The following is a 19,367-nucleotide window of genomic DNA, read 5'->3' as shown; positions in this document are numbered from 1 at the left end:
AGTTCTCACCCTCCTCTGAGGTTCCTTCCAGATCAGATACAGTAAGTTGATTTGTCATTGCAGAAACAGTTGTCAGTCATAGATAAAACTAGTTCAGAATTCATTATCTCTAGCTGCCAGCTGGACCTTATCTAACACACCTACAGCACATAAAACTGCCAAGCAACAACATAAGGTTAAGAGTGTGTCAATTAAAAGCCTAAAGATTTTAATTTGAAAAACATTTTTATGAGATTGAAAGCTGTATTGGTGTTTGTATGTGAATGAGCACAGTGGTGATTGATTCATGGTGCTACACAGGGGTCCGGTATGATATGCCGGTGGTCAAAATACCGATGCCGGAATCCCGACCACTGCAATGCTGACAGGGGGGGGGGGGGGGGGGGGGGGGGCGTGGACCATTTAAGTTGATCATAAAATCCACACCTTTCTTCCCTTTTAGGACACAACAGGTTAATTAATGGAGACCTAGCCCCCATTTTTCTTAATTCTAAGTATAGTTGAGTGCAATAGGAATTTAAACTAAAAGAAAATATAAGCATGTAAGCAAAAGTGTTCTGTTAGAAAGAAATACTATAGTAAAATAAGGGACAGTGAAAAAAATGCTATTGAAAGAAATACTTTTACTGGAGAAAATAGGGGTCTATTTACTAAGCAATTGGAGTGAGATAAAGTAGCTGGAGATAAAGTACCAGACAACCAGCTCCTATTTTTCAGCCTGTAATATGGTAGTAAGGAGCAGATTGGCTGGTTCATTATCTCCTTTAACTTATTCTCTCTCCAAGGCTTACTAAATAGACCAAACAGTACCAACCCATGAGCTTCTAGCTGTAATTTTTCAAACAGAAAATATGTATCAAACCTTGGAGAGGACTAAGTCTTTGGCCACACATAGTGGCCCGTTCAGTGGGAGCCATTTGGCAGCAAGGAGGAAGGGGGGCGTCATACACACAGCAGTTTGGCCGGATCCTGCAGAACAGGATTCAGCCACAACAGTACCAACCAGATTTCTAGTGCTACACAGCCGCACTTTGTGAACACACAAACCAAGAAATCTAGTTGCCCCGCCATCTCGGTCCTACCGCATGTGGTTGGACCTGGTGTCTGCTGCACCACCGCTAACGTGTGGGCGGCCACAGAGGAGCCCGTGTTCAGGCTCCTTGTGGCGCAGGGGGGTCCCTCTGATGGAACCCACTGCGTCACTACGTGTGGCCCATGCCTTACATACCATCCACTCAGCTTCTGGCATTTTAAAGACTTGTTAGACAGTTAGGAGCTGATTTTTGCTAATTGTCTTTCTCCAATAATTAATAAATATCCCCCACTGCATGCCCAGGCTTACCAGAAGTGCGAAAGTATGAGTGGGCAGAGCTACAGTAGTATGCTGAATTATCCTCAACATATTCAGATTGCACAGTTTATCTCCAATAAAGGTGTTTCTTCTGTATGATTGTGAAAAATAATGACCAGTATTAAAAAAGAAATAAAAAATTGTACGATAAAGTGGATTTTTTTTTACCTCTACAATACTCCATAAGGATAAGAATCTCCCAGACGTTATCACTAACAGCATTAACAGCACAGTCTAAGTAGCCAACAATATTCTTATGTCCAGAAAGCTCTTTCTGAAAAAAAAAAAAAAAAGCATCAATCACTATACAAACATTTTAATACCTTTTAGGAATTTAACTTATTTCTTTTTAAGGCAGGCAGCTTTAGGCATTTGGAGGGCGGAAGTTGTGCAGGTGTGTCGCCCCCCCCCCCCCCCCCCCCCCCCGGATGGCATGGAGGTGAGTGGAAAACTCCCCCATCCCCCCCGTGGAGCGACTTCCCACCGCATCGCCCATCCCCCCCCCAGCAACCCCATATGCCCGATAACCCCCCATGTGTAGCAGCAGGCCGAGTAGCCGGGTTCACTTAGTCATTAACCAACATTAATGCATTATATATGGCTACAAATGTAATTTCATTTATGAATATCAGTAAAATGAGTCGTTATTATGCTAGAAACATGCTCTTATATTTTGCCAACAAAACAGGTCAACTTTGTTGCCTGTGATGTTATCCTGCCCAATCTGATCAGCTCTGTTGGGGCAGTATGGGGTATACAATAAGCTAATGAGTACACTGACATGTGTTGACGGAGAGCTTTGCAATGGTCTATAGCTTTTGGCAATCAAAATATAAAAATTGATCATAAAAATACATGGCCCGTAAAAGCCCCGGGAACCCGCTTCCCCAGTCCAGGACTGGCGGTGTCCACTTCCAACAGCAGGGACCATGTTGTCCCTACTGTCCGCTCTAGGCTGAGCAGGAGATCTTGTGATAAAAGAGAGATCTCGCGCATGCCCATTACAGCTTGCCAGGGGGAGAGAGCTTTTTTTTTTTATTTATTTTTTAATAGAGCCGATATAGGAAAAACAGTAGGCAGCACTTATCTCCCCTGAGGGGAATAACGGTAATCGCTAAAGACATTCAGCAGCATAATACATGTAGATGTTATAGGTGCTGACTTCTACACGATATATGCAGATGAAACGGAACCCAAAAATTACAAAATGTGTGAGGAAAGGCTATTTAAATAGCTGTAAGTATCTGTCCACTTACCCTAACTCTCTCCCTAATACCCTACCTACTAACACTAATTCCTTAATATTGACCCTTAATTCTAATATCACTTATATCCTAGCCCTCAACCTTAAACCAAATACCATTATGCTAATGCCCCGAAATGCACCCTTAATCCTAATATACTAACCTAATGCACTAACCCTTAATTCAAACACTAACACCTAATCCGAACACTAGTGCCCTAACCTTATCCTTAAATCCCAGTACATTAACCCTCACACTTAAATCCACATACCCTAAACACCAATGACCAAACCTTCACTCTTAATGCACTAACACTAATAACCTAACCCATCCTAATATTAACCTAACTCTTAATACGAATACCCTAAGGCGAATAATTTAAACCCCACCCTTAATCAAACCCTAACACAAACTTTCACAATTAATCCCATTAGCCTTTATCCAAACCTAACACCAATGCCCTAATCTTCACCCCAACGCAAAAACCCTAACCTATCCCTAAATTCTAATACTAAATGACCTAATCTAAATACCCCTAGGCTAATATCCTAATCCAAATACCCCTAGGCTAATATATTAACCCTCTCCCTTAATCAGAAACCTGAACCCTCAAAACCTTCACAATTAATCCTTGTACCCTCAACCAAAACCCTGACCCTTATACTCTAAAGGCCCCCCATACACTAGGCTAATTTGCCCTTGTGCTCCCCCCGGCAGCTCCCCTGGAGGCTCATTTGCGATTTGGCACTTGATGTGGCATTTTTACAAGCAATAAATTGCATGCGATCACATCCGATTTGGCCCAATTCCCCGGTCCGTTCCTTCAGGATCAGGTGAAATCATCCCAAATAGGATAAGTGTATAGGCATACCCTAACCAAACTTCTAATCCAACTCTAACCCATAATGGTTCTCAACAGCCATCAATTTCTATTTAATTAAATAGCCTTTTCCCTGCACCACAACTCAAGAATTCATGTGCAGATTCACTGATTCTGCGTAAAACTATGGAAACAATGGGTTTTCCTCATGTTAACTCTTGGTGGTGTCTTTTTTTCTTATAGTAAAAAGTATATCACTACTGAAGAGTGCAAAGTTGGGCTGTCACTGCTGCATTTAAACTCTGCAGCAACAGCTATTTGTGGTCTTTGCTCAAAATTGAATCCCCCCTTAGGGCCTTCTGAAAAGATTCTTACAGATGGGTACAGTTGTGTGATGAAATCACTACTGAAACCTTAAAACTGTGTTAGCACAACTTCATTTTATGCAAGAGACATACCACAAAACATTATGTATTTTTCTTCAATGACAACAGGCACCAAAGGCAAATCATTTTTTTTCCCCAGCCTCAAGGAAAATATACAAAGTACTCAGGTTTCTCTCATCTTGCAATAGGTTCTATAGGGGTTATAACAAATTAAAAACACTTCAAACAACGGGGAAGAGACACATGCAGGTGTTTATTAACAGCAAGCTTACTTTAACCCCTTTATATATGGTTTACGCCTCAATGATCAAACCAAAATCTGTTTTTTTTTTTTTTTTTTTCAGAAAATACATTTGTTTTTAACACATTTAAATAATGTCTTGCCCAACACAATAGAGCAGTTTTATCAACGAGTTTATAACTCAGTGCATATAATATATGGTGCTCAACCCAATCCGCTCCTATCATTTGTTTGAAAATTGGCAGCTGCGAGTCGTTGGCTGGATCACCATGTAACATATGCAATAAGTTTTAAAACTCATTGCATATGATAAAACTAGTTGATATATCAGACACAATATTTTTTCTTGTACTAAAGATAGGGTACCTTTTTGGTATAAAAATGAGTTACACATAGTATGTACAGGTGACCAGTTATGTATTTTAGTATTTAACCATTTGGAATTATAGCTAAATCTATCTACTTTACTTAATGAACCGAACTGTTAATTAAAAAAGAAATGTTTTATTCTAGGGCAGAGGTGGGGAACCTTTTTTATGCCAAGAGCCATTTGTAATGTAAAAACATCCTTCGGGGCCATATATAAAATAGCCACGGTACTTGTGTATTATCACGGCGCCCAATTTCACTACGTACGCAAATGTAGTGAAATCGCAAGCCATTATTGTATGGCATGCGATGCGATGAGAGGAGATGCGATTTTCCCTGTTATAATGGTATTCAATGTACTATACCATTAAATTACATACATGTCATTTATTTACGCACCCCCCCCCCCCCCAGTATCCATGCCATCCTGAAGCGTGGCAAGCGCAGTGAGCCCCACGAGGGGTGGCGAAACGCGTCCACCCGAGGGGATGCATATTACTATGCTTGCTGTGCTCGCCACGCTTCGGGCTCGGTGGCTCGCCACACTATATGAAATCAACTCCACACCGATGTGGATAGTGGGGGACATTTAATTGTATAGCACATTAAATGTCATTATTATATGTCCAATCGGAATTGATATCTGATCGCATCGTATGCCATACAATAATAGCATGCGATGCAATGAGATGCGATTTTTTATCTGACCCGCTTTTTGTAATGTATTCACTGACAGAGCAGTGAATACATTACGTTGGAAAATCGCATCGCATCAAATCGCATGCCATACAATAATGGCATGCACTGCGATTTCATTACCCTGAATAGCCCACTACGCAAATGCCGTAGTGGGCGCCGTGATAATACACAAGTACCATAGCCACTTTCAAATCTCCCTGCTGCACCCATCCCACGCTCCAGTGGCTGCCGCTGAATAAGACTCCCAGTCACCCATGCTCCGGCTACTGAATAAGAGCCTTCAAATTCTGGTGAACCAAATCATATCAACCATGTAGATATGCAAAAAGTGTGGTTGTGTTATTAAGAAGAACAGAAGACTTTATAAATCAAGGGGAATTTAGAGGGGAGTTTTTGTAAAATAAATTGAGTACATTTCCAAAGAAACAGCTTTCCTCATGCTTTACAAAGATCACAAGAACTTTCAAATCACCCTCAAGTATATTTCACTAGTTAAAAGCCCATAAAAAATGACAGCCCAAGGTGCCCAAACACGGTGCGGTTTTCGGATGTGATGCACGATCTAGCGCACATCGCACAGCACTGAAAGTCTGTGCAGTCCAGACTTTTAGTACTAGATTGGATCATAACTAATACAAAAAGCACACTTTTTGTACTACATACAATGCAATCTTGTACAAGTACGAGTTCATCGTTCCGTGTATGGGCGCCTTTAGTCCCTATCTGCTCCTATCTCCAATCTCTTGTATTCACAGCTTCCACTCTCCATATCCAGCAAATTTAAAGTGATTATTTTGCTTTCACTTTCTGTTAAGGAAAAATTTGGTGCATTGAGTGGCCACTATTGGTCACTGGCGGTACTTCACCTTGGAAATGAGGAGTAGTTTGCCTTTTTATATATAGATTTGCATTTAATATATGTGATTTTTTTTATTATTGTTTCTTCTTAATGTTTAATAAAACTTATGAGTTTTCATGCAACATAATATATAATCGATTGACACAGAGAAACTATTTTTACAGAAAGGTATTTACAACATAAATTGAATGTTTACATGACACCCAGAGAGATTACTAACATAAAAAACATTACACATACAGTACAGCAGTAGTATGAGATACAGTATATGTCGATTTAAAGAAGTTTGTTTATTCCACATATAAAATGAAAGTTCTTCAAGGCTAACAGCAATATCACGGTGTGAAACCTTGAACATTTGAAGGTGGAGTGCTAACTGTGTCTATGAACACTGAGTGAAAGGGGGGTAAAATCTCTTACTGATCAGTACTGTTAGCTATGAATGCATTATAAATATTCAACCAGTAAATTATGAAAACATGTATTTTATTAAGATCAATAGAAAATAGGTGAATTAAAATGCAAACCCTTAAAGATAGATCAACATATTTAAAAACAATGTTGTTAAAAGGTTAAAATATAAGGTTATAATATAAAAACATTCCCTGTTGAAGACCATGAAATTATATAATGGGGAATAAAAGGTACATGTGTAGTTTCATGGTGCCGTGCTACTTCCAGTTTGTATGCTCGGGAAACTATCTAAAATAAAGTCACTTAACTCCATGCCAACGTGGATAGTTCATACCCCCACTATCCACGTTGGCATGGAGTTGGTTTTAGATAGCATAGCGAGCCCCCGAGCCCGCAGCGTAGGCGAGCCCGCAAGGGGACTCAGATGCACGGGGCCATGAAACGACACAAGTACCGAATAAAATGTAAAACACAACAAAAAGAAAAATCTAAAAACCACAGTAACACAGGCTAAAAATAAAATGAAAAACAAAAACAAATCTGGGGTTTTACATGGTCTCTAAGTTTTTTAAGCAATATTGTTTCCTGCTGTAGCTTGATGGGTGTAGGAGAATATACCGGCCATTCCCTGATTTGAGGCCTACTGTAAATGTTCCTTTCTCGGAATGTAGTCCTTACAAAGAATGGAGGGAAGTAATAGAAATATTAAAAAAATGGAGGGAAGGTGTGGGTTAATTATATTGCTGTAGGATGAACAATTGACCAACTAGGCATAAAACAGATGGTACTGAAAAATGATTCAGTGTGCCAGTCACTCAGTGCAAGATGCTAGACGTGGAGACCCGAACCATCAGGCTTCCGCCTCTATTTGTTACATGTAAAAAGGAAACAAATAGGTTTTATTTTAACACACAGGGAACCAAGCCACCACTTAAAAAAAAAAAATCCCAAAAAACGAAGAAACCAACCTTTTGCCTACTTGTTGACTTACAAAGACACATGAATTTTTTTTATTCATCTGTCATTCTTCTACCAGTCTTCAGTAGTCCACTGGTAGTGCTTCATGCTCAAGTTCTTAACCCATTACTTGTTCCCTAAAATAAGGCATTTTACTCTATGCAGGGGGCTATTAAGAGAGAGGAGCATTAAACAAATAAGCAACAATGTAAATCTAGGCCAAATTGTTGTCCACTTATTAGAAATAGAATATGGACCATGAAAGGTAATTTTTATTTTTTAATTTTAAAGGATCCAGGTGAGAGGTCAACATGCACAAGATCGGTATTGACAAAAGGTAGAATGCTCTGGGTTGGCATAGACAAAAGGTCGATGCGCACTAGGTCAACACTGACAAAATGTTACCACAAGCAAAAATATTGAAATGGAAAAGGCTGACGCATGAAAAGGTTGACACAAGTTTTTCAAAATATTTTCATAATTTAACATACGAGGGAACGTGCTGCAAAAAATAATAACTGTCGACCTAGCGCCTGTCAACCGTTTGTCAAAGTTGACCTAGCGCGTATCAACCTTTTGTCAATGTCGACTTTTTGGTTTCAAATTATTGACTTTCGACCTAGGGACTGTCTATCCTTTGATATATACCCTTACAATACCATTAACATTTGACATTCAGGTAAACTAAACATACAGTACTAAACATGCAGACTTTTTCTGGCAAATTACCATTCCGCCTCGTTTAGTGGGGATCTGGGGGTTGAATTGCAAACCGCCAGCTCCTGGAAGGGGTCGCGAGCGCCGGATCGACCAGAATCAGGCCCAAAACACATACTGTAGTGTATGGGAGGCCTTTAGGGGATATATTTTATTTTTTTATTTTAAAGAGAGGTATAATTGATAAAGAAACAGCCAATACACTGCTGCCTTACATTTTGCAGGCTGTGTTTGAAAATGACATTTAAATAAAGTTATCAAAAAAAAAATACTCAGCAGTCAGCTTCTCTTTCCAAACTTTGATAAATGCCTCACTAAATTACTTCACAAAAGGAGAATAATAAAGTTGATTTCTAAAATAAATGGTGCGTGCCCTCCTCCCTTTACTTCTGGACAGTCTGGTCATTTACAAAACATGCTATTATCTGGAAAAATTCTATATTTTTATAGTGACTCCTATTTTAGTGTAAAAGGTTTTATGACATTTGCAAACAAAAGGAGGCTAAAAGTTCACAAACTTTGTGTTAACAGAAAATACCTTAGCTACAATATGTAACCGGAAACCCTTCCATCTGTTTCATAAGAGTTATGTACAGTGCATACGTGATTTAACGCTAAAGGAGTCACATGTAGTATATGGTTTCCTGCTTACAAAGTAGGATGTTTTCAGAAAATATGTGCTGACCTGACATTACAGATATCTGTGATCACAGGCTGTGATGACTCCGTTTGCAGAGAGAATTCACACTGAAAATTATCAACTCAAATTAAAAGAAAACAAAAACTAATTATAAAAACAGAATTGTGAAATGAGGTGCTTTCTTCCCATTGTAAATCTACTAACTCAAAATAAAAAATAGCTACAATAACTGAATTGCTGCAGGCAACAAAAACTGTTGTTTTTGTGTAGTTTCACGGCGGCAGTTACATACAGTAGTTAGCGTAGCGTCCCTGTCAGGATCGGCGTAGTGTTCCCACGGCCAGCGTAGTCAGCGCCACAGTCAGTATCAGTGTAGAGTGCTCCCGCCCATTCGCGGCTAGCCGGAGCTTACGCAGTTAGCTGTCAGTCAGTCAGTCAGCGCTTATTACATTGTGTGGGAACCATTGACCACTTTAACCTGCCTGACATGACAGGTGTGAAGGTGTTCCTGAAACACCCCCACTATCCACGCCAGCCCGAAGCATGGCAAGCGTAGCGAGCCCGAGGGGATGCGGTAAGCGTCCTCCCGACCTGTTCATACCCCCACTATCCACATCAGCATGGATTTGATTTTATAAAGTGTAGCGAGCGCAGCGAGACACAGAGCCCAAAGCGTGGCGTACCCCGCGAGGGGACACGGAATACTAGTCAAGTAATCCGCGTCCACTCGCCACGCTTCGGGCTCGGTGGCTCGCCACACTTTATAAAAGCAACTCCACGTCGAGGTGGATAGTGGGGGTATGAACAGTTCGGGAGGACGCGTACCGCGTCTGTTCACCACGCTTCGGGCTGGCGTGGATAGTGGGGGCTTGAAATGGAGGCATTTGCCACATGGAGCACTGGCAAATGCGTCCTTTATTGTGCATGAGACGCACTTGCACAACACACCCCCCCTTTGTGCAGTAGACGCACGCGCTACCAAACCCCTAACCCTGTCCGTCTCCCTGAAGCGGACACAGTCAGGGTTGCCGTACCCTGCCGCAATAATTACTTAGACGCACAAGTGTCTGGGACGCTCCTGTATCTCAGACAGATGGAGCGTCTCTCCGCCGGCTCCCAAATGATCCCCTCTCCGCCGGCATCCACCAGCGCAGGTGATCTGGTGGTTACTGGCGCTGTGTGAGGAGCTCACTAGGCTTGCCAGGGACAGAGCTGCAGCTCCCGGGGATAGCACGGTGACTAGCTGCCTGACGGGGACACTACGCAGGGCTGCCTGTCTAGGAAGTCACTACACTGACTACGCTAGGCAGCTGTTGGGCTACGCTGACAACGTAGCTTAGCCTACGCTGAAAACGCAGTGTAGCCTGCCTCCGTGAAACTACACAAGTACCCAACAGACTATTCTCATTAATATCCATAGCTCATGTATACAGATACTGTAACATATAGATACTGTCTGGGAATATTCGCAGTCAGGAAGGGATTCGGAGTAAACTGTGATTGTTCTGTCATTCATTTAATCTTCCTGATGTGTACAAGCAATTGAGCTTGGTCTAGACCATTGGCCCGATTGCCTGTCATTCTGGTGTGTGACCGCCCCTAGATTTGGGAGGGATGCGTTTAAACTGAAGCAGAAATGTAGTGTACAAATGAAGCATTCCAGCATAGGTGGGGTCCATGTGAAAGATCCCAGTATTGCTTTTTAAACCTTGCTCTTAACTCAGGCCCTCAATGTGGCGGTGTATGGAGGAACTCATTATTGCGTGGTCAATAATCCTCTCTACTGTATGTCTGCTAGTCAGCTTCACTATAATGCTATTCATGGCCAGCTTAAGTCTTATGCTGGACATACAGTTAGGGTGGCCAATCCCGGGATTGGGATTGGCGGGATCCCGGGATTTGGCCCCCAAAACACCGGGATTTCAATCCCGGGATTGGAGTTTCCAATCCCGGGATTTCGGGATTAGACTGCGCATGCGCGCAGTCTAATGCCGGGCAGCGTCTGAGCATCGCTCAGACGCTGCCCGACTTCTCCCGGCAGCACTGCGCAGCGTGACCTCTCAGCGTGAGATCAGAGGTCACGCTGCCAGCCAGTGCGCCCACCCAGCCAGCCAGCGTGCCCGCCCAGCCAGCGTGCCTACCCGCCCGCCCAGCCAGTGTACCTACCCAGCCAGCCAGCGCATCCACCCGCCCACCCAGCCAGTACGCACCCAGCGTCATTGGACGACCCGTCCCCCCACCCAGCAACCCCTCAAAAAGTGATTGTGGGGCAGTCTTTTTATTAGGAAAGCCAATCCCGGGATCCCGGGAATCCCGGGATTGAGCATTTTTCAATCCCGAATCCCGGGATTGAAAAAATGCCCCGGGATTGGCTTCCCTACATACAGTGTCAGAAAAAAAGGTCTGTCAAACTGATAGAAAATCTATTTCCCCTTTCCTCTAATGTGAAAGAACAGATTCCACTGTTTGGCCAATGATTTGATGAGTTGGGCATGTTGTAAAATTGCTCATGGTTGCCCACTACTGATCAGTCGCGGCCAAACACAGTCAGCTTGATCTGCCAATAATCGGGCAGATAATTGCATAATGTATGCCTGACACCATGCCTGCTTATTTTAATCTAATTTCCAAGTAATATAACTGCAGAGTTCCTATACAACAAGTTCCGATCAGCGTTACAAATGACAGAACAGTTAACCCATCTGACATCAATCTACTTCACATTATGTATAATATGTGATATTTTCAAGAGAATGGATACATGAATATTCTCTACCTCTTTGCTTGCCTACAACCCAGCATCCTGTAGAAAGCATTTTGGTTATACAGATTTGTTGAGGTCATGACCAATGACAAATTCTGGTCATCTTTCAGAGCAAATCAACAGAGCTTTCTAAAAATAATCATCTTTACACAGCAGATGAATAAAAGAAACAAGCTTCTAGCACAGGGGATCGCAACACAAATCCTCAAGTATCACCAAGTCATGTGTTGTGGATATCTTCGGATATACCATATATACTAGAGTATAAGCCTACTTTTTCAGAACAATTTTTATGCTGAAAAAGCCCCCCTCGTCTTATACTCGAGTGAGGGTCCCACTTGAGTCAATAAGTTTTCCCAGTTTTTTGTTGTGAAATTAGGTGCCTCGGCTTATATTCAGGTTGACTTATACTCGAGTATATACGGTACACAGGTGGTTCATATATTTTGCCTCTAGTAATTATATCTCATGCTTCCAGAGACAGAATAAACGATCAATTTTTTTAGCACAAATATGATCACAGTCCCAAAACCTTTGCTTTCTGAAGGTTCAATGGGGCAGATGTATTAAGCTTTAACAAGAGATAAATGCAAGGATGATAAGGAGAGATAAACGTCCAGCCAATCACCTACTAACTGCCATGTTACAGGCTGTGTTTGAAAAAAAATCATTAAGGAGCTGATTGGCTGGACGTTTATCTCTCCTTATCAACCTTGCATTTATCTCTTATCTTTTTTTTTTTTTTTTTTTTTTTTATATTGAAAGCAATTGCCTTTAGGCTATGTGCATAAAGTGTATATGTAACCTAAATGCATTGTGTGTTTTGACATTGATCTCGTAACCAAGATCTCTCAATAACATGCTATTTTTCCAATATACAGAAAACTCATAAATCCAAACTACCTCTGGTCCCAAGCATTTCTTATATGGGAGACAACCGGGATTGTTAAACCATGTCTCCACCTCTGTGAATAAATCAAACAAAACAAGTCTACCAGGCTGTCAGACACTGCTGCTCAGTTAGAGAAACACCTTTGTGGCAATATGTCAACTTGCTGCAGCGGAGGGGTGGCGCTGCACAAATGTAATCAAGTATAAAATATCCACAACCAGATTATTCAATTCAGTAATACAAAATCTTTGAAACATGTGATACATTCATTTGAAATAGGGATGTCACATGCTCAAAGTCTGGAATTACATAAACAAAACACATCATATTAAAATGTTAACTATTAGGCATAAACCAAATACCAAAAACAAAAAAGAATTCTGCGCAGTGTTCAGAATTAGTGCAGCCCTCACACAGGTCATGTATAGATCTCATGGGGAAGCGGTCATCTATTAGAATGAACTTAGGTCTACAGTCATTAGATCGACCCCACTAGGTCGACTGGCAGGAAGGTCAACCTGACTTGAGGTCGACATGGGCCAAGGTCGACATGACTTAAGGTCGAATTTGCATAAAGGTCGACATGAGGAAGGTCGACTGGTCATAAGATCGACATGGGGTTTTTCTCTGTTTTTTGAGCCAACATGTGCCGACAGGCGGTATTTCATGCCCTACCATCCACTAGGGCGTGGAGGAGGTTATTAAAGCTGTGGCGAGCGAAGCGAGCCACCGTGCCCGATGCATTGCGAGCGAAGCGAGGGTCCAATTCTCATTGCCAACTGTGTCCATGTCGACTGTGTCGACATTCGGATCAAAAAACAGTGAAAAAACCATGTCGACATTATGACCAGTCGACCTTCCTCAAGTCGACCTTTATGCAAATTCGACCTTAAGTCATGTCGACCTTGGCCCATGTCAACCTTAAATCAGGTCGACCTTCCAGCCAGTCGACCTAATGGGGTCGACCTAATGACTGTAGACCTAAGTTCATTCTGACAGATGTACCGATTCCATCTCATGACCATAATAATTTCCTCTTTTTTTTCCGATGTTACAGAGCAAGCACAGTGCATCCACACCATACTGTGACAGTATGACTGCACAATGAGCTCTACTCCTGACCTTGACTAGATAAACATAGGTTGGTAAACAGTTTGGGCTGCATGTTCACCTCATGCTGGGACTCAGAGCCTTCTCTATATACCATTAGTCTGATCTGCTGCAAACCTTAAAGGCCCATGCACACTAGGGGATTTTGAGCTGAAAGCAGCTAAGCTTTGTCATTTTAGCTGCTTTCAGCTCAAAAGCCACCTGGTCGTATGCAGGTCGAACTAGCAATTGTATGTGCTTTAACCCTATCAGGTCCAACGTCGAGTCAGGCTCAACAGCCCTAGCGCTAGTAGCAGATCGAATAGTGAGCCACTTTAAAAAAAAAAGGGTACTTATGTAGTATCTGGGCTGCCGATTTTTTGATTGTATGCCTTAAGTTAAGGCATACAATCAGATGCGATGCGATGCGATGCGATGCGATGACCCGATTTTTCCATAGGATTCAATGTTAAAATGGACTGAGTCCATTTTAACATGGAATTCAATGGGAAAAAGGGGTCCTTTTCATACCCCTACTATCCAAGTGGGCATGGAGTTGGATATAAACCTGTGGCGAGCGTAGCGAGCCACCGAGCCCGAAGCGTGGCGAGCGAAGCGAGCCCCGCGAGGGGACGGTATTCTGTGTCCCCTCGCGGGGCTCGGTGGCTCGCTACGCTCGCCACAGGTTTATATCCAACTCCATGCCCACTTGGATAGTAGGGGTATGAAAAGGACCCCTTTTCCCATTGAATTCCATGTTGAAATGGACTCAGTCCATTTTAACATTGAATCCTATGGAAAAATCGGGTCCATCGCATCGCATCGCATGCGATTTGGTCGGGTGCGATGCGATGCGATGGACCCGATTTCAAAATCGGCAGCCCAGTTACTACATAAGTACCAAAAAAAGAACATTAACATTGTTCAACATTCAATGTAGACCATTTTTGAATAAGAAATAAAATAAAATAACAATAAATTGAAACATTTAAACCAGACTGAAAAAAAAAATTGGACTGCAAAGGGTTGAAAGCACATACGATCAGTTTACGACCTCAATGGAAGTCGACAGATCAGACATGCAGCACATCTGATCTCAGGCCATCCTTTTTTGATATTATATGGTTTCTTCTGTATTTTGAGAGAAAACATAGTTGCCAGGGAACCTACTACTGAGTGAACTCAAGACGTCCGTACAAGAGTTCTAGGAAAGGATTCGGTATGAAATCCCGACTGTCAAAATCCCAAATGGGTCATAATACTGACAAGGACAAAATCCCGACAAGGACAAAATCCAGACATTTAAAATCCTGATATGGTCAAATTACCGATATATAGAATGTACAGGTGAAAGAGTCAACATGACTGTGTTGACAGGTCGCGAGGTCCACATGGGTTTTTTCACTGTATTTTTTTACCCAAATGTCGACACGCTCGCGATGCTTCGGGCACGGTGCCTCGCTGCGCTTGGCACACTCTTTTATTCTCCCACCACACCCTAGTGGATGGTAGGGCATGAAATGCCACCTGTCAAAACAGTGAAAAAACCATGTCGACCTCGCAACCTGTCGACACAAAGGTGTTTCACCTGTACATTCTATATGTCGGTATTTTGACTGCATCCCCTAGGAACCAATTGTCCGGGAGGAATGCACTTAATGTGACACCAACCTGTAGAATATAAAATGCCAATATCCCCCCATTAAGGATAATAATGTTTATTTTTGTTTTTTATTCATTTAGAATTGCTCTAACCCAGCCATTATGAAGGGGTCAAAGGTTACGTTAAAGTATTTTTACCGATAATGGGATTATAATGTGATTTATTTTTCTGTGGGATAGTCTGTCTCCATAAAGTTTTATTGAAAATATTGAATATGCTTGCTTTTAAATGGGTGAATCAATTAATCATGCTAATTAGAGTAAGGGAACTCTGGGTATAAATATGAGCCCCGTACTCATAACAGCACACCTTGATAAAGCTGGCACTGAGTCCAGTAAAACGCGTTGGAGCATTATTCAGAACCAGTACTGCTGGACCCTCCATTGCTGTTGGACGTACCTGCTGATTTCGCTGACCACCTGGCCCCCAAAGGTTGGATGTCTTTGGTTGAATCAAACCTGGTACCATTTGGATATAAACATGCTCAGAGGTTGTAGTCCCATCCAAGTCATCTAATTGGGACTCCCTCATACAGCTCCCAGGATAAAACAGTGTGTGGACTCCATCAAGTGGGACTGCTGCTATTGTGGACAGTGCAGGTCATATACCAACCCCATTTTGGGTCAATTTATCTATTCTAACAGTCTGGAATATTCGGATGCTGTTTTTTTTATTCATTGGGCTGTATAACATGCTTTATGAAAACTGTATTTTAATATAATTGATTCACCCATTCTTATCATTTAAGCGCTACTTTCTGCTTTGTTTTTCCCCTTTTTTTTACACAGCCTGTAAATTTAGTTAGAAGCTGATTGGCTGGTAATTTATCTCCCTCCAAGCTATGATGAACCTCCCCCATTACTTTACCATTTTCTACTGTATATAACTGTTTACACTAATATTTTATTGTTTTTTAGTAAAAAAAAAAAAACTATTTCAGGGGGGGAGATACTGGTTCCTTCTGTAACTGTGGGACAGTACTGCAATTGAATTAAGTTATTTCAAGACACATTTTTGGACTCTCAATGACATTGAGATAATTATCTACTGTTTTTCATTTAAGTATAGTACAAAATAACTCATCAACATTTTACGAGGAAAGACATAAAATACTTTCACTCTGAACCCTGAAACAAAGATGAATAATTAATCTAATGTTATTTATACTGCGCTGCAATAATATAAAAAAACTCCCACAGAAAAACAAGATACTATTTTTAAATGTCCTTTGATGATCATGTCTGAAAGGCTTTTATCTTTGAAGCAATGAGTTTGCACTCTAGATGTCTGACAAATAATAATATAATAATCAATAGTCTTTACATTATATCAGTGACCGCTCATACCTCTGCGGAGGAGGGGGCTACCGCGATGACCCCCCCCCCCCGCTATGCTGCCACCACCATGGTCCCCTCCAGCTGCTGCCAGATATCCTAGGCCCTGGCCCCTGGTCCCCATCGCTGTAGCTTCTGCGGTACTGCACACACGCTGGTCCCCAGACTCTATGGGGCTGCTTTTGCAGCAGCCCCCAGAGGCATATGCAGGGCATGCACAGTATCATCCTCGTACTGTGCATGCGCAGAACCTGATTTTTATGGGCTGCTGCTCAGCAACCCATGTAGTTGCGTCCCGGAGGGAGGCAACACCTCCCAATGGGACTGCCTTGGGTGACTGGCAGGTTGGACTTGCAATAGGAAGTCACTGCCAGTCACAGTGAAGCCAGAGCAGTCTCACAAACAGAGACAGTGGCCCTTATTTAGATCTGATCGCAATACAAATTTGTTTGGAAAATGGGCAAAACCATGTGCACTGCAGGTGGGGCAAATGTAACATGTATAGAGAGAGTTAGATTTGTGTGAGTTATTTTGTTTCTGTGCAGGGTAAATACTGGCTGCATTATTTTTACACTGCAATTAAGATTTCAGTTTCAACACACCCCACCCAAATGTAACTCTCTCTGCACATGTTACATCTGCCCCACCTGCAGTGCACATGGTTTTGCCCATTTTCCAAACAAATGTGTACTGCGTTCAGATCTGAATAAGGGCCAGTGACAGAGACCAGTGGCGGATATTACCTGGGGGGCCCTGCAGCCCTACAGCCCATAGGTAAAAACCGCCATTGCATTATATTGTTTTTGTCTAAAAAGGATTTGAAATTGTTTTATTTTAATTATATATTTTAAGTAGAACAAAGCTCTAGAAAATATTTCAGATGTCAGAGCAGGATTTCTAATACACTGCTCAAAAAAATAAAGGGAACACTAACATAACACATCCTAGATCTGAATGAATGAAATATTCTTATTCAATACTTTGACATAATGTCCTTAAAACAAGTCAAAATGAGGCTCAGTAGTGTGTGTGTGGTCTCCACGTGCCTGTATGACCTCCCTACAATGCCTGGGCATGCTCCTGATGAGGTGGTCTCCTGAGGGATCTCCTCCCAGACCTGGACTAAAGCATCCGCCAACTCCTGGACAGTCTGTGGTGCAACGTGGCTTGGTGGATGGAGTGAGACAGGATGTCCCTGATGTTCTCAATTGGATTCAGGTCTGGGGAACGGGCAAGCCAGTCCATAGCATCAATGCCTTAGTCTTGCAGGAACTGCTAACACACTCCAGCCACATGAGGTCTAGCATGGTCTTGCATTAGGAGGAACCCAGGGCCAACCGCACCAGCATATGGTCTCACGGGATGCGGTCATCTATTAGAATGAACTTAGGTCTACAGTCATTAGGTCGACCCCACTAGGTCGACTGGCAGGAAGGTCGACCTGACTTAAGGTCGACATGGGCCAAGGTCGACATGACTTAAGGTCGAATTTGCATAAAGGTCGACATGAGGAAGGTCGACTGGTCATAAGGTCGACATGGGTTTTTCACTGTTTTTTGAGCCGACATGTGCCGACAGGCGGTATTTCATGCCCTACCATCCACTAGGGCGTGGTGGGAGAATAAAATAGTGTGCCGAGCGCAGCGAGGCACCGAGCCCGAAGCATAGCGAGCGAAGCGAGCGATGCGAGGGTCCGATTCTCATTGCCAACTGTGTCCATGTCGACTGTGTCGACATTCGGATCAAAAAAACAGTGAAAAACCCATGTCGACCTTATGAACAGTCGACCTTCCTCATGTCGACCTTTATGCAAATTCGACCTTAAGTCATGTCGACCTTGGCCCATGTCGACCTTAAGTCAGGTCGACCTTCCTGCCAGTCGACCTAGTGGGGTCGACCTAATGACTGTAGACCTAAATGCAGTCTGACGAATGATCCCATTCCGGTCTCACAAGGGGTCTGAGGATCTCATCTCGGTCAGGCTACCTCTGGCGAGCACATGGACGGCTGTGCGGCCCCCTAAAGACATGCCACCCCACACTATTACTGACCCACTGCCAAACTGGTCATGCTGGAGGATGTTGCAGGCAGCAGAACATTCTCCTTGTCATATCCAGACTCTGTCATGTGCTCAGTGTGAACCTGCTTTCATCTGTGAAGAGCACAGAGTGCCAGTGGCAAATTTGCCAATCTTGGTGTTCTCTGGCAAATGTCAAACATCCTACAGGGTGTTGGGCTGTAAGCACAACCCCCACCTGTGGATGTCAGGCCCTCATACCACCCTCATGAAGTCTGTTTCTGACCGTTTGAGTAGACTCATGCACATTTGTGGCCGTCTGGAGGTCATTTTTCAGGGCTCTGACAGTGCTCCTCCTGTTCCTCCTTGAACAAAGGCGGAGGTAGCGGGCCTGTTGCCCTCCCACGGCCTCCTCCACGTCTCCTGATGTACTGGCCTGTCTCCTGGTAGAGCCCCCCTGCTCTGGACACTACGCTGACAGACACAGCAAACCTTCTTGCCACAGCTCACATTGATGTGCCATCCTGGATGAGCTGCACAACTTGTGTGGGTTGTAGACTCAGTCTCATGCTACCACTAGAGTGAAAGCACCACCATCTTTCAAAAGTGACCAAAACATCAGCCAGAAAGCATAGGAGCTGAGAAGTGGTCTGTGGTCACCACCTGCAGAACAACTCCTTTATTGGGGGTGTCTTGCTAATTGCCTATGATTTCCGATTGTTGTCTACTCCATTTGCACAACAGCATGCGGAATTGATTGTCAATCAGTGTTGCTTCCTAAGTGGACAGTTTGATTTCACAGAAGTGTGATTGATTTGGAGTTACATTGTGTTGTTAAAGTGTTCCCTTTATTTTTGTGAGTAGTGTATATTATTAATCATTCCTTAAATGCCAATAACTGTACATTATTA

General features: G+C 42.7%; 1 protein-coding gene across 2 annotated transcripts in view; it reads right to left on the bottom strand.

The window, feature by feature from the left end:
- BMP2K (BMP2 inducible kinase) overlaps positions 1-19,367 on the bottom strand; it is a 200,970-nt gene that overhangs the window by 105,890 nt on the left and 75,713 nt on the right. For both annotated transcript variants that reach the window (XM_083175555.1, XM_083175564.1), the window contains exon 3: positions 1,520-1,625. In XM_083175555.1, the coding sequence (XP_083031681.1) occupies positions 1,520-1,625 (106 nt within the window). The remainder of the gene's footprint in view (positions 1-1,519; positions 1,626-19,367) is intronic.

The sequence above is a fragment of the Crinia signifera genome, chromosome 1 (genome assembly GCF_055691185.1).
Source record: "Crinia signifera chromosome 1, ASM5569118v1, whole genome shotgun sequence".
Classification (NCBI taxonomy): domain Eukaryota; kingdom Metazoa; phylum Chordata; class Amphibia; order Anura; family Myobatrachidae; genus Crinia; species Crinia signifera.
Note: the sequence above shows the minus strand (reverse complement) of the source record. Positions and strands in the feature narration are given on the sequence as shown.